At 42.3% G+C, this 16,576-nt stretch overlaps 1 protein-coding gene across 3 annotated transcripts in view; it reads left to right on the forward strand.

Annotated features, from left to right (window-relative positions):
* Positions 1 to 16,576, forward strand: part of LOC111974922 (SH2B adapter protein 3-like) — a 61,355-nt gene that overhangs the window by 13,674 nt on the left and 31,105 nt on the right. For all 3 annotated transcript variants that reach the window (XM_070446897.1, XM_024002999.2, XM_024003000.2), the window contains exon 2: positions 5,403 to 6,404. In XM_070446897.1, coding sequence (XP_070302998.1) covers positions 5,430 to 6,404 — 975 coding nt within the window. In that variant the 5' untranslated portion in view covers positions 5,403 to 5,429. The remainder of the gene's footprint in view (positions 1 to 5,402; positions 6,405 to 16,576) is intronic.

A 16,576-nucleotide genomic window follows, 5' to 3' on the forward strand; every position in this document is an offset into this window, starting at 1 on the left:
TGGGTCCATGGTTGGTTTGGAGGGCCATTTGGGGTGAACTCAGCCTGGGCATGGATGGTGTGCCACAGGGCGTGTCTTTGATTAGCTGTGGGAGGTGTCCTCTTTCATTCTCCACTCGGTTTGATTATTAAAAGATGATCACGAGTTTTGATTAAAAAAAATATCATTAAATGCATGATGAAATAATTACATTCAAATCATTGTTTATAGATTTTTTTTAATGGAAATTTCAAAGCCCAAAACAGTGAACTTTCAATTGCCAAAACAATATTCCATCATCTCTGTCAGGTCCACATTGGGTAGACATCACTAGGACATTTCTATGAATAGTACAATATTTCAGTTGTGTATATTACTTTTTATTTGATGACTTTGTCTTTCATTCCTTCAAAGTCATCCTTTCTCATCTCTGCTCAGGCAGTAGCAGTCAGCCAGACAACATTGTCTCTGTTCTCCCCATACTGTACTGTCTTTAGTCATCCTCTCATCTCTGCTCAGGCAGCAGCAGTCAGCCAGACAACATTATCTCTGTTCTCCCCATACTGTACTGTCTTCAGTCATCCTCTCATCTCTGCTCAGGCAGCAGCAGTCAGCCAGACAACATCATCTCTGTTCTCCCCATACTGTACTGTCTTCAGTCATCCTATTTAGCTCGCCTGCCTAAGTATTGACAATAATTTTACTAGTTCTTCAAAGTAGATGAGGCACACTTTCATGAACTGTCTATATCCCTCTCTCTCGTGGTTGTGTACTTTCTTCTCTCTAATGCGGTTCGCGGGCTGCGTGCATTCTGTGTGCATCTACGTAGCAGGTGTAGAAGTGCATCCATCTCTGTCCGAGTCGGAAAGACCAGGCGCAATAGATTATGGTCGTTGTAGWTATCACGTTTCCGCGCTGAACTAGGTTGAACAACTCCCTTCAGCCCAGCGTCCCACATACTTCTTGACTTGATTTTTCTCATGAATGATTTGATTTCTCTCTTGTTGGAAATGGCGCGTTAGGGTTTTCATGATGAATAAAGGGGTGCTTGAGGTGAATAATATAACCGGAAAGTACCTGCTTAGGCCAGATGGTTCAGTAGTAGGGAGGGGCTAAATCTACTGTCTTCACTAGTTCAGATTTTGCCACTTCCTCCAACCAAAGTAAACAAAGTAGCTAGCTAGCGCACACAAGATTTGCTTCTGCATTCCCAGATTAAAACTTTCACGGTATTTGTTAGCATAGCATTAGGCTACTAGATATGCTTGTGCTAGCTGAAGCATGCCAAATTTGCTTTTGGACTGTAGAACAGCTTATTTCCTTTCTTTTTATTGCATTCTTTTTATTAGTGTGCTTGCTGAAAGCAAAAACACTTGTTATTCGCCACACCTTTTGTTATTGGCCTATCGATTTTGCCTTAAACGCCATAACAGTAAAAGCTACCAACACCAAAACAACTTTCACAACCATAAATACTTTAGGACAAGCAAGCACACACACGCACTTTCTTTAGGAAACATTAATGTTTCTGTATTGTAAACTATTCATTCCGTCAGTTCCCCCTCTCACCCCTCACTGTCTGACACAGGGAAAATCCTTACTTGTTCCCTGCATTTGGCTTGGCCTTCGCTACTTSATTCTCTATTTTCTAAATCTGGGAAATTGTGGAGTTGTTTCAGTGCGTCATAAGAATAGCTACATTGTGTTGTGTGGAGCTTGCATTGTTGTGAGTAAGCATGTTGAAGGACTGGGGACAAAGGTTAGGAATTATGTCCCTCTTCTGCCAAAGTGTAATCCACTACTTTGTAAAGTACCCATAAGCTACTAGAGAGGTAGAGAAAAGGTCCAGTTGCCGTTGAGATATAGACTCATCCCACTAGAAGCCTATCCTTTACAACCACTTTTTCATAATATTTATTATTGCTTTACGCACATGGACAACGAGTTGACACAGAAAACAGAACATAGCCTAAGCCTACACATCCCGGCCTACACCGATATGCTCTCGTTGCCGTGTAACGTCCAGCTGACAGACCGTCTCCGTTGCCCGTGTAACGGCAGCTGACAGCCGTCTCGTTGCTGTGTAACGGCCAGCTGACAGAGCCCGTCTCGTTGCCGTGTAACGGCCAGCTGACAGACCCGTCCCTCGTTGCCGTGTAACGGCCAGCTGACAGACCCGTCTCGTTGCCCGTGTAACGGCCAGCTGACAGACCCGTCTCGTTGCCGGTAACGGCCAGCTGACAGACCCGTCTCGTTGCCGCGTAACGGCAGCTGACAGACCCCGTCTGCGTTGCCTCGCGTAACGGCCAGCTGTCCGACCCACTTTGTGTTTCAGCTTCCTCTCTGGCTCAGGGTAGTGAACTGAATGAGAGCTGGCTCCCACAGTTTCCAGGCCAGGGTACTGTAGGGTACGGTTTGTGTTGGAGACGGTTGCCAGGGCAGGGCAGGGTTTCCTGTTCCTGAGATTGCTGCCTTAGTGCCACTGGTCGCTAGACCTTTCTTTTGTCTCAGTGAGTCTGCCACCTGGGTTCTCTCCCTTCCTCCGAGAGCCAGGCCAAAGCACATGAGGCTTTTACATACCCACTTCTCTTGGTTCCCTGCTTGTCAGTGTTTTGTACTTCCTTAGAAACACTTTGCATTCAAACACCAAACCTGTGCAATATGGAGAATCAACAACACCATTTGGGATTGGATCAAAGTTATTGTGTGGTAATAGGGGATGGCTACTCTGACAGTTGTTCATGTAGGCTAATAGTACAGGGGATGGGGTAGATGTCTTTCTCTTGYGTAAAACAGCCTTAATAAAACAGTCAGGATTCTCTCTGTGTCATGCTAAGTTCAAGGTGAGTGTTTGTCATCTGACCGGGATGAGCTCTTCACTGGGTCCACTGCAGCAGGCTTGAGGAGGGAGGGATCTTCTGTCTACTCCATGGCCTAAAGTAACCACCGTTCCCAACGGGGGTCACAAGGAACACTGTTTAGTGTGTGAGCACAGATACCGACCTATGAGATATAATTATGTCCACCCTGTTTAGAGGGCTTCCACTAGGACGACGTGAGGGTTGTGTTGCTGCTCTGCCTCCAGTAGGCCAGGGCAGTGTCACTGGAGGGTTAGGGCAGTGTCACTGGAGGGTTAGGGCAGTGTCACTGGAGGGTTAGGGCAGTGTCACTGGAGGGTTAGGGCAGTGTCACACGGCTGAGCCCAAAGGGAATGCAGGGGGACAGACAGCCTAGGGCGAGGCAGGCACACAGTGAAGGAGAGGAAGTGTGTCTTGCAGTGCTGGAGGCTGCTGAGTCATGCCTGGGCTGGCTACACTGATAGAAACAGCCATCTGGGGGCCAGCGGCAGGGGTGGGAGTACCAGCGGGAGCATGCGTACAGGGGCTTTGGGGGCGGAGAAGAATGGTAGTGGGACATTGATGGTTGGTGATGCAATATTTCTGGATGCTGTCAACGCCTCTGACACACATTGTGACGTCTCTGTCCACCGTGTGAAAAACACATCACGTATGGTGGAGGTTGAGTTTCGTCAGCCTTGGTCTTCTATCTCGAGGGAGGGAGAGGCCATAGAGAACAGCCTAGTGTGTTTATTGACACCATTAGGCCTTATCATGAGACCCCCCTCTTGAATAAGGAGAAGTCCCCAGTTGTAGCATCCATTTGAGAAATGCTGAAGCCAACTTCCTCAATCTGCCCTTCATTCACTCTCACAGTACTATATTGGCTCCATTCATGTGTGGCCTTTTCCCTGTGTAAAGCGTATAAAACTGATCTGGGTTTAATCTAATCAGGTTTTATTGCTCTCCTCTACCCCCACCATGCTGCTCCATGCCTCAGCGCTCGCTAACAGAGGGAGAGCATCAGAGATGTTGCGTCCCAGTAACAAGGATTACTGTTGTTTCTAACCCTCAGCAGGCAGCGGAACAGGGAACAAGGCAGATCTCAGTTTTGGTTCTGTAATACTACACATTATTCAAAAACCAACAAAACTCAGTGCTGGAATTATGTACTTCCATGGTGTATTAAACAAKAATTTCCACATTGCTGCAAAGTTGGAAAAATTGTATGTAGAGTAGGGTCTACTGGCAAGGAAGTATTTCACTGTTAGTCTACACCTGTTTTACAAAGCATGTGACAAATAAATGTGATTATTCATAAGACAAATTAAATTTATCAGAGTTAGGCCTATTTGCGTCATCAAATCACATGTTATTTGTCACATGCTTCGTAAACAATAGATGCAGACTTACACTGAAATGCTTACTTATGGGCCTTTGCCATAAGAGAGACAATATGCAGAGAGACAATATATAGAACTAATAGAAACATAATAAATACACAATGAGTAACRATAACGGGGCTGTATACACTGGGTAACAGTATGGAGTCGATGTKCAGGGGTACGAGGTAGTTGAGGTAGATATGTAAATATAGCTAGGAGTAAAGTGTCAAGACTACTGTATCATCCAGGGTTGAGCCTTTTTTAGTAATTTGTGTAGTTGAGGCATGACGTTCTTGTCAATGTAGGCTACCTTTCCCTTATTAGTGTGCTAGCTCAAAGCAAGAATACTCAATCTTACATGTACTCTTAATATTATCTGTTTTCTTCCATAAGCTCCAGTGCTTGAACCATTTATTTTTTTTACATTTTCTTTTTTTTTATATGTTAACTTAAAAAGTGAAAATGTCATGTCTTAAAAAGTGAAAATGTCACCAACAAAGGAGTTACTGCAAACAACCACCACTGTTTTCCCCCTCAGACATCAACGCACGTGCGATAGAACAGTAGAATAGGTACAGAATTTTTCTTTAAAAAGCTGCTCCACTCCATTTAGTCAACAAAATAATAAGGCGCTGGGATGAACAGTTTCTACTATAGCCATATTCACATTAAATCCAATGCATTTCGATGACCATAGTGATACATAGACTTACTTTGCTACAACCATAAATACTTTAAGACAAGCAAGCAAACACATTTTCTTCAGGAAATATACTTTTATAGTTTGACTGAGGCTACTATAATCATTTGTTCTCTCCAGTAACTTTTTCTCTTTGGTTGATATTCAGATTGCTCTGAATCTTCTTCATGAAGGATGTAGTGTAGTGTTTGGCCTATCTCCCAATAAATCATATGACATCATTATGTGTAGCAGTTAGTTAACCTGTAATCAAATTGAATTTGTTGAAATTAGATTTATGGTAGATAAATCTCCTTCTCTGAATGTCCGCGTGTCGTGCATGGTACTTTTCCTCTACTTTGGTCTTTGGTGTCTGTTAAAGTAGAAGGTTTTAAATTKAATTAAATAGACCTTTGGTCTGTATCAATTGTTATATCTCAAATGTAAGTGAATGTATTAATGGCCCCTTTTAAATAATATCTCTCTCTCTCTCTCTCTCCCACCAACACATGTCATTTGTAGTGATTCTCAGCTGTTCTGGTTACTGCAATGAATGGTAACACTATCCATCAGGCTACGACCACAGCTTCGGTTTCAGCGCCTCGTGGCTGGAGGGAGTTCTGCGAGTTGCATGCCATTGCCACGGCCCGAGAACTAGCCAACCACTACTGGAACTTTGCCAGGGAGTGGCCAGTGCACGATGTCGTCCCACCAGACAGCTTCTCCAAGCAGTTCAATGAGCTGTTCCAGCAGCACTTCCACAGTGAGGTGGCCAAAGAACTCCCTGCATCGACCCCTCCCCCCCTTCCCCCTCCCCCCATGATGGGCCGGCTCCGCATCACCACCACCTCCGGGGCACTGGACTACAGGGAGGCGGGCCGGCCTGGCGTGCTGGCCCCAAAGACGGAGCCCGTGCCGACAAGCCGGGAGCAGGGGAACCCCATCCGGTGCTCGGCAGCCAACCCGGTGCTACGAGCTCGAGCTCCCATCCGGAGCCGCAGCCAGGAGGAGGTGTCTGTGTCGGAGGGGCGGCCTGCATCCGAACGGTACACCCCCACCTCGACTTCCTTCTCCACTGCTGCTGAAGTTACGCACTTCTCTGTCAGCCAGATCAGGAAAAGCGTGTGCCGTCTCTTTAAGAAGCGCCCGCCGCCCCTTCAGGACCTGCAGCCCAGCAGGCCGGTGGACAGGGGAATGGGTGGGGCACTGGAGGAAGTGACGGCCTTATCGTCGTCAGCGCTGACTGGGAACCCCTCCCACGAGACCACGCCCTCTGCCTTCCCCACGTCGACGGCGGCCCACTTCCTGGAACGGCTGAATAGCAGGTTTGCCCGTAGGCAGAGTGGGAAGCGCAGGCCGCAGGCTGCAAGCAGCTGCAAGGAGGGCCAGCTGAAGTACCTGGTGGTTGACGACACTATCTCGGACACACAGCATCGCTGGCAGCGCTGCCGCCTGCTTGTGAGGAAGATCAGAGAGGGCCTGGCAGGAGAGAGGTTCCAGCTGGAGCTCTACGACCCCCCCAAGGTAAACTAAAGCSACCTGATTCCAGCTGCTGGACTGGGCTCTCCCCTACCACTAAATTCTTCTGATTCTTTCTGTTGGGCTTTTATCTTATCAAACTGKGCTTCACCTACTGTAGGCAATTGCTGCTTTAGGAGTGCTGATCATTTAGCAGTGACGTTTCTGACCAGGGTTTGGTTGTCCCTGATAGGTCCCCTACCCATGCCCTGTACCAATTTCAAAGGACTTCTATTATTCCTATCTGACGATTGTCTTGTTTGGTGACGATTGTTTTGTTTTGTGAGATGTGCGTGAGAAATGAACATAGTTTAGGCTGCTCCACCTACACTGGCTGTCAAATGCAAATGATCTAAAGCTTGACATGAAAGTTTCAGTTCAGCTGACCTCCCACACTGTTTCCTGTCTCTGCTGCAGTTTACTTCTCTGGGCAGTAACCATGTTGGGCTGTTGTTTTCAGTGTTAACATTAGTAACTTCACAAGGTCTGTAGAGAAGCCTGATAGGCTCTTAATGTAGCCTATATCAAGCCTCTGTACTGTCAGAAATATAATCTGCATGCTACGGAGCAGAAGTGTTACTGCGTCTGTTTTGAGATGTACTCGTCTGAACGGAAGGAGAGAACCATAGCTGGCCGGGCCAACACACAACCCCAGGGAAGTGAGTGGGCAGGCTGCTGGATTCACACACCCAGTTTTACGTAGCCTGGGGGTAGTTGCAAGCCGCACATAGCAGGCTGCCCGTGTCAGAGCTGGAAAACCAAGCAACCTTTTTAGAGAACATTAAAACCAGATATTTGTAAACCAGTCGTGGATGTAGGCCCGGGAGTTTTTGGTTAAGCACAAGGCTTTGAAAAGGCTGTACTAATAATGTATATTTAGAAGGCAGCTCTGCCAGCATCTGGTGTTTTAGCACAACCAAGTGCACATTTGTTGCTAAAGACTGTTTGAGAGATTTAAAGCTGCAGCTCCATTAAGTCTTCCACTCAGAAGTGTGTGTGTGTGTGTGTGCTTGTGGAGGCCTTGCACTATTTCTGTGGAATCTTGGCAATGCTCAAAGCCAGAGAATATCTGTAGACCGTAGCACACAAACATTGACATTCCCTCATACTGTAGAGGCCCTCACAAATATATATGAACATTAAAGGATCACTTTACAACAACAAAACACGTTTAGTATTTTGTTCATTAGTCAACTGTTGGCCATGTCAGCAGTGAAGTTYTCAAGATATCAAATTATATAAAACGCATCATCACACCACTGACCATACGTTCTTACCCGGTCGTTCATATGTATTTCTCTCTCTTGTGCGCTCTCTCTCTCGAATAGATAATAAACATAATTTCGGATTTGTTATTTAACTTAATAGTAAACATAGCACTCACAAAGTTTCAAAAGAATATAGACATTTCAAATGTTATTAATGCTATGTACAGTATTGTAACAATGTGCAAATAGTTGAAGTACAGAATGGAAAATGGACAGATACATATAAACTGAACAAAAATATAAACACAACATGTAAAGTGTTGGTCCCATGTATCATGAGCTGAAATAAATGGTCCCAGAAATGTTTAATATGTACAAAAAGCTTATTTCTCTGAAATGTTGTGCACAAATTTGTTTACATCCCTGTTAGTGAGCATTTATTATTTCCAAGATAATTCATCCATCCGCAAATCAAGAAGCTGATTAAACAGCATGATCATTACACAGGTGCAATTTGTGGGTGGGGGGGGGGGGGGGGATATTGTGTTAGCTGGGGAATATTTATGTCTGTAATAAAGCCTTTGTGAGGCACTTCAATTGACTGATTTCGTTCTATGAATTGTTACTCAGAAAAATAGTAGATTGTTGCATGTTGCTTTTATGTTTTTTGTTCAGTATAGTTTATATTTACAATGGTGTTTGTGCTTCACTGGTTGCCCTTTTCAGTGTAATCTGAGGGGAAATATGTGTCTTTAATATGGCCATACATTTGGCAGGAGGTTAGGAAGTGCAGCTCAGTTTCCACCTCATTTTGTGGGCACATAGCCTGTCTTCTCTTGAGAGCCAGGTCTGCCATGCTCACTGAGTCTGTACATTGTCAAAGTTTTCCTTAATTTTGAATTTACATTTACATTTAAGTCATTTAGCAGACGCTCTTATCCAGAGCGACTTACAAATTGAATCAGGGAAGGACATTCTACAAGCACTTACACAAATGACTGAGAAATTGATGATAAAAAGATTGTGTGGGCTGTTTTGTTAGACTTCAGTGCGGCTTTTGACATCATCGATCATAGTCTGCTGCATATGTGTTATGGCTTTACACCCCCTGCTATATTGTGGATGAAGAGTAACCTGTCTAACAGAACACAGAGGGTGTTCTTTAATGGAAGCCTCTCCAACATAATCCAGGTAGAATCAGGAATTCCCCAGGGCAGCTGTCTAGTCCTCTTGCTTTTTTCAATCTTTACTAATGACATGCCACTGGCTCAGAACAGGGCAGCAGGGTGTGCCCTCGGATGTACACAGAGAGTTAACATGAATAATATGTCAATCTCCTGGCTCAAAGTGGAGGAGAGATTGAGTTAATCACTACTTGTATTTGTGAGAGGTGTTGAAGGTACCGAGCTGTCTGTTTGAACTACTGGCACACAGCTCGGACACCCATGCATACCCCACAAAACATGCCACAAGAGGTGTCTTCACAGTCCCCAAGTCCAGAACAGACTATGTGAGACGCACAGTACTACGTAGAGCCATGACTACATGGAACTCTATTCCACATCAAGTAACTGATGCAAGCAGTAGAATCAGATTTAAAAAAAACAATATAAATGCACTTTATGGAATAGCGGGGACTGTGAAGCAACTCAAACACAGACACATGCATACACACGATTACATACGCACTGGACACACACACATACACACACAGACAGATTTGGTATTGTAAATATGTGGTAGTGGTGGAGTAGGGGCCTGAGGGCACATAGTGTGTTGTGAAATCTCTGAATGTTTTGTAATGTTTTGAAAATTGTATAACTGCCTWAATTTTGCTGGACCCTAGAAAGAGGCAGCAACTAATGGGGATCCATAATATATACAAATACAGTGGTCAGGCATTCTCCCACTGTGTACTCTCTGTTCAGGGCCAAATATAATTTCAGTTTGCTCTGTTTTTTGGTTAGTTCTTWCCATTGTGTCAAGTAATTATCTTTTTGTTTTATGATTTGGTTCCGTCTAATTGTGTTGATGTCCTGGGGCTCTGTGGGGTCTTATTGTGTTTGTGAACAGAGCCCCAGCGCCAGCTTCATCTCTCTGTAGGTGATGGCTTTTGTTATGGAATGTTTGGGAATCGCTTCCTTTTAGGTGGTTGTAGAATTTAACGGCTCTTTTCTGGATTTTGATCATTAGCGGGTATCGTCCTAATTCTGCTCTACATGCATTATTATAATTTTTTTTGTACGTTGTACACAAAGGATATTTTTGTAGAATTCTGCATACASAGTCTCAATTTGTTGTTTGTCCCATTTTGTGAATTATTGGTTGGTTAACAGACCCCAGACCTCACAACTGTAGAGGGCAATGGGTTCTGCAGGGCCGGTGCCAGAATGAATCAGATGGACGGGTTTTTGATTTCTGTAGGCGAGCCAGTTTTTTTCACTGGACCTCCTGTGTGCGCACGCTTGCGCATTCACAAATTTTGTTAATGGGTGTTCGTAATGAAGACCATAGGCAGCTCATGAGTTTCAAGTTTGGGGAAACTTACAATTTATCCTACCAATTCTACCGATCTGGGTGCCAGTTATGATTATTTTTAAATGTGGATTTTCGTGGAACGGTTTCATTTCAATAATAACACTTTCCTGTGGTTAGTCATAAGAATCAAAATGATAAAAATCTAAGTTAAAATTAAACTAATGCAATAGCACCAGCCTTTTCCATATGGACACATTGATACACCATGATCCATTGTCGGGCTAAAGAAATGTGCACATGGAAGTCAGAGATAGCTTAAAGGCCAGTGCAGCAGTAGGCCTATAACTTCCATCGTCAACTAGGCCTAAAGTCGACATAAAAACAGTAGAAAATATCCTGATGAAARWTCYRGAWYTTTCAATCGCATTAATCTCTACTCTGCCTGTCTGCCTGCCTTTCTATCTGTCTTGACTTGAGCTATCGTTAGTGAAGTGCAACATTGTATCAACTCAGCAGGTTGGCATCTCAGGGTGTCAAGTAATTATCTTTTTGTTTTCTTATGATTTGGTTCYGTCTAATTGTGTTGCTGTCCCACTCCCTCAACGTTATCATGGCAGAGAAACTACACACATACTCATTGCTCACATGKRGCACTCCAAACAAAAGACAATGGAAAAAATGGATAACTCCTTAATGATGGTTATGAAATAAATCAAAACTTGTTTCTCACAATTGTAGCAGGTTGTGAACTCTGCAAAGAACGTTTCCACTCAGAATGAGAACGATAAAGGATGGGGATTAACAATACATCTACTAGGCCTACTGGTTACGTATGTAATGGGGAATTGATCAAATAAACAATCAAAGGRCAAACAATTCACACAATCAAACAATTTAATGTACAAGAATTGGCGGAAGACAGTGGGGCACATCCCGGAGAGCTGAGGGCATACATTCTGGAGAGAGATGCCCATATCTTCGTCACACATCTCTTTCCTTGTCTCAACATTTTAAAATTAGACTCAAGACACATTATCTTAACACATTTTGATATGCTTTTCATTGACAACCGCAACTCAATCAGCTAGGCCTATTGCCACGTGTGCTGCCCAAATGGCCTACTACCTMAATAGGTGTAGGCCTATGCACTAGTCAAGCTCTCTGGTAAAGTATTTTTATTATTTTATTTAGACAGGAGTAATTATATAATATTGGCAAAACTTCTGTTTACTTTAGGGGAGGGCAGCATCCAAACAGTGCACTGTGCAACCTTCCAACTTTCCTTTCTAATTCGCAACTGKCTGAAACCAGAGATCTGTATATAATGACGAGATGCTCATGTCTCTGCCCTAACAATGTGAGTCATTGTCCCAAAGGCGGAAATGCAGGCGACAAGCTTAGGTCTGCATATTATGCCCATAAAAACGCATTGTCTTATTTTGGACAGATTTTGGCGAGAGTGAGCTCTCTTGCTTCGCCTCTTCTGCTGAAACTAGCAAGTGAAACCGCGCTGCTCTGTCTTACTGTATGTAGACCATGTATCTGATGCTGTCTGTCCAGAAAAAGTATGACATGCCATCAGATACATGGTCTACACATAAGGAGACAGATGGGTGCTGTTTCTCTCGCTCTTGGTCAAATAAATTATCAATATTTCTATATTTTATTCAGATATTAGCCAAATCCTAAATGGGATGTTGAATTGTATGTTCTTTTTGATGACATAAAGGCCATTGTTCTCTTTCAGATCGTTCACAGCCTTGTGGAAGTTACCTGTGGCGCTGATGTTTAGGCCAAGGTTTAGTTTTGTGTGCTCTAGGGCAACTGTGTCTAGATTGATTTTGTATTTGTTGTCTTGGCAACTGGACCTTTTTTGGAACCCCATTATTTTTGTCTTACTGATAGTCACTGTCAGGGCTCAGGTCTGACAGTAGGCCCTCCTGCTGTAGGCCCTCCTTGGTTGGTATTTGGTATTTTTATTAGGATCCCCATTAGCTGTTGCAAAAAACAGCAGCTACTCTTCCTGGGGTCCACACAAAACATGACATACAGAACATTAATAGACAAGAACTGCTCAAGGACAGAAATACCTGAAAAAAAGGCACATAGCCTACATATCAAAACAGAAGCACCAGATTATACATTTGACTTCAGATTCTTGTAGGGTATGGCCGGGTGCTGCAGACTGTTCTAGTGCCCGCGCCAATTCATTCATGTTTATGTTGAAGAGGGTGGGCCTCAAGCTACATCCCTGTCTCACCCCACGGCCCTGAGGAAAGAAATMTGTTTTTTTGCCAGTTTCTGTACACAGATTTTAGAATGTTTTCCCCTGAACACTGCTTTCCAACAATTTGTATAGCAGACCCTCATGCATGAGAAGACTTGGCTTTGTTTTTGTTTGTCAATTAGGGTGTGCAGGGTGAATATGTGGTCTGTCAAACAGTAATTTGGTAAAAAGCCAATTTGACATTTGCTCAGGACATCGTTTTTACTGAGGAAGTGTAGGATTCTGCTGTTAATGATAATGCAGAGGATTTTCCCAAGGTTGCTGTTGACGCACGTCCAACAGTAGTTATTGGGGTCAAATTTGTCTATACTTTTGTGGATTGGGGGGGGGGGGGRGWKCTGTCCTTGGTTCCAAATATTGGGGAATATGCCAGAGCAGTTAAAGAGTTAAGTTTGTGGAAGGAATTGTGGTCTGTATTTTTTTCAAATTTCATTTAGGATACTATCAACACCACAGGCCTTTTTGTGATTGAGGGTGTGTATTTTGTCCTGTAGTTCATGTAATGTAATTGGAGAATCCAGTTGGTTCTGGTAGTCTTTAATAGCTGATTCTAAGATTTGGTTTTGCTGTTTATTCTTTGTTATAGAGCCAAAAATATTGCAGAAGTGATTTATCCAAATATCTCCATTTTGGATAGATAACTTGTTTAGTGTGTTATAATTTTCCCAGAAGTGGTTCGATTCTATGGATTCTTCAATTACACTGAGCTGGTTTCTGACGTGCTGTTCCTTATTTTTCCTTAGTGTATTTCAGTATTGTTTTAATGTTTCACCATAGTGAAGGTATAGACTCAGGTTTTCTTGGTCTCTGTGTTCTTGGTTGATTAGATTTCTCAATTTCTTTCTTAGGTTTCTGCATTCATCAAACCATTTGTCATTGTACATTTTTTTAGGTTGTCTGCTTGACATTTTTKGGATTTGATAGGGAAGCTGAAAGGTCATATATATAGGCCTTCTACTGCCAGGTTTTCATTATTGCAGTGAAACATTTTATCCAGGTCTAAAAGGGATTGAATTTGTTGTTGCCCAATTGTTTTTTTGGTAGGTTTCTACTAGGCTTGGGCGGTATACCGTATACCTGGGTATTTGGAAAAAGCCACGGGATGGTTTTTCAATAATGTCAATACTGTTAACTTTTTATTTTTAATTTAAAAAAAAAAATAATACATTTTAATATTTCTAGCTACTTTTTTATTAAATASCTTCAGTCAACTTGAGCAAAACGTTAGGAGATAAAGTACATTGCATTCTTCATTTCACATGTCACATTATTATGAAGCTTACGGTAGTGCTTCTACACCTGCATTGCTTGCTGTTTGGGGTTTTAGGCTGGGTTTCTGTACAGCACTTTGATATATCAGACTGAATTAAGAAGGGCTATATAAATACATTTGATTAAAAAATATATATATTTTAAAGTCCCTAGTCACGTGTTTTGTTTACAAGCACACAACGACGAGAGACCGGAGCCATGTGAGTCACTATGATCTAATTACAGTATGGAATTCACAACTAAATGTTTGCCGGCTAAATATCTTATAACTATTAAGTTAACTGTCTAAAATGTGCTAAATGCTCTGCAGTTGCTTACTTGTTTTGCTAATTAGTAGCTACTTAGCTATCTAGCTATTGTAAGTGGTTAGCTTCTTCCAAAATGAAGCATTCGCTTGGTAACAGCAGAGGATCCCCTCCTGGATCAAGAGCTTGCAGGCTATATTTTGTTTTGTGCATGCAGCAAACTGGCAGTACCGTTTTTGAGTTACTTGTATAGTTGGGGGGGGGGGGGATTGTTCTAGAAGGTCATTCCAAGGCTCATTTGCTAATTGATTTTGAATTTTAAGACTCATTGAAGTATAAAAAAATATAATATTTGATAAATTAATTTTTGGCCTACTGCTATTAGCCCATACAAACGCATTGAATAACAGATTCACAACATAGAACAAGTTTGTCCCACAAAAAAAACTAAAGGAAGTTTGTTCTGAGGTGTCTGTCCTATATCTGAGAGATATAAGAAAGACCATGAAACATTTTATTTTTTACATGTATTTAACCCCTTATTTTTGGCATTAAACAGTCTCCATTTACAGTACATTCGGAAAGTATTCAGACCCCTTGACTTTTTCCACATTTTGTTACGTTACAACTAGAGGTCGACCGATTTAATCGGAATGGCCGATTTAATTAGGGCCGATTTCAAGCTTTTCGGAAATCGTGTACACCGATTTGGCTGTATTTTTCAAATATATTTTTTTACACCTTTATTTAACTAGGCAAGTCAGTTAAGAACACATTCTTATTTTCAATGACGGCCTAGGAACGGTGGGTTAACTGCCTCGTTCAGGGGCAGAACGACAGATTTTTACCTTGTCAGCTCGGGTGATTCAATCTTGCAACCTTACAGTTAACTAGTCACTCCACGAGGAGCCTGCCTGTTACGCGAATGCAGTAGAAGCCAGGTAAGTTGCTAGCTAGCATTAAACTTATCTTATAAAAACAATCAATAATCATAATACTAGTTAACTACACATGGTTGATGATATTACTAGTTTATCTAGGGTGTCCTGCGTTGCATATAATCGATGCGGTGCGTATCATTGCTCCAATGTGTACCTAACCATAAACATCAATGCCTTTCTTAAAATCAATACACAGAAGTACATATTTTTAAACCTGCATATTTAGCTAAAAGAAATCCAGGTTAGCAGGCAATATTAACCAGGTGAAATTGTGTCACTTCTCTTGCGTTCATTGCACGCAGAGTCAGTGTATATGCAACAGTTTGGGCTGCCTAATTTGCCAGAATTTTACGTAATTATGACGGTTGTGCAATGTAACAGGAATATTTAGACTTATGGATGCCACCCGTTAAATAAAATACGGAACGGTTCCGTATTTCATTGAAAGAATAAACGTCTTGTTTTCGAGATGTAGTTTCCAGATTCGACCATATTAATGACCTAAGGCTCGTATTTCTGTGTGTTATTATGTTATAACTAAGTCTATGATTTGATAGAGCAGTCTGACTGAGTGGCGGTAGGCAGCAGCATGCTCGTAAGCATTCATTCAAACAGCACTATCGTGCGTTTTGCCAGCAGCTCTTCGTTGTGCTTCAAGCATTGCCTGTTTATGACTTCAAGCCTATCAACTCCCGAGATTAGGCTGGTGTAACCGATGTGAAATGGCTAGCTAGTTAGGGGGTGCGGCTAATAGCGTTTCAAACGTCACTCGCTCTGAGACTTGGAGTGGTTGTTCCCCTTGCTCTGCATGGGTAACGCTGCTTCGAGGGTGGTGTTGTCGATGTGTTCCTGGTTCGAGCCCAGGTAGGAGCGAGGAGAGACGGAAGCTATACTGTTACACTGGCAATACTAAAGTGCCTATAAGAACATCCAATAGTCAAAGGTTAATGAAATACAAATGGTATAGAGAGAATAGTCTATAATTCCTATAATACTACAACCTAAAACTTCTTACCTGGGAATATTGAAGACTCATGTTAAAAGGAACCACCAGCTTTCATATGTTCTCATGTTCTAAGCAAGGAACTTAACGTTAGCTTTCTTACATGGCACATATTGCACTTTTACTTTCTTCTCCAACACTTTGTTTTTGCATTATTTAAACCAAATTGAACATGTTTCATTATTTATTTGAGGCTAAATTGATTTTATTGATGTTTTAAAATAAGTGTTAATTCAGTATTGTTGTAATTGTCATTATTACAAATAAAATAACAAAATCGGCCGATTTCAATCGGCATCGGCTTTGTTTGGTCCTCCAATAATCGGTATCGGTATCGGCGTTGAAAAATCATAATCGTCGACCTCTTAGTTACAACCTTATTCTAAAATTGATAACGTTTTCCTCATCAATCTACATACAATACCCATAATGACAAAGCAAAAACAGATTTTTGAGAATTTATAAAACAAAAATTGAAATATCACATTTGCGTAAGTATTCAGACTCTTTATTCAGCACTGTTGTGACGCACCTTTGGCAGTGATTACAGCCTCGAGTCATACCTTGGGTATGACGCTACAAGCTTGGCACACCTGTATTTGGGGAGTTTCTCCCATTCTTCTCTGCAGATCCTCTCAAGGTCTGTCAGGTTGGATGGGGAGTGTCGCTGCACAGCTATTTTCTGGTCTCTCCAGAGATGTTCAAGTCTGGGCTCTGGCTGGGCCATTCTAGGACATTCAGAGA

This window comes from Salvelinus sp. IW2-2015, linkage group LG15, assembly GCF_002910315.2.
Source record: "Salvelinus sp. IW2-2015 linkage group LG15, ASM291031v2, whole genome shotgun sequence".
Taxonomy (NCBI): domain Eukaryota; kingdom Metazoa; phylum Chordata; class Actinopteri; order Salmoniformes; family Salmonidae; genus Salvelinus; species Salvelinus sp. IW2-2015.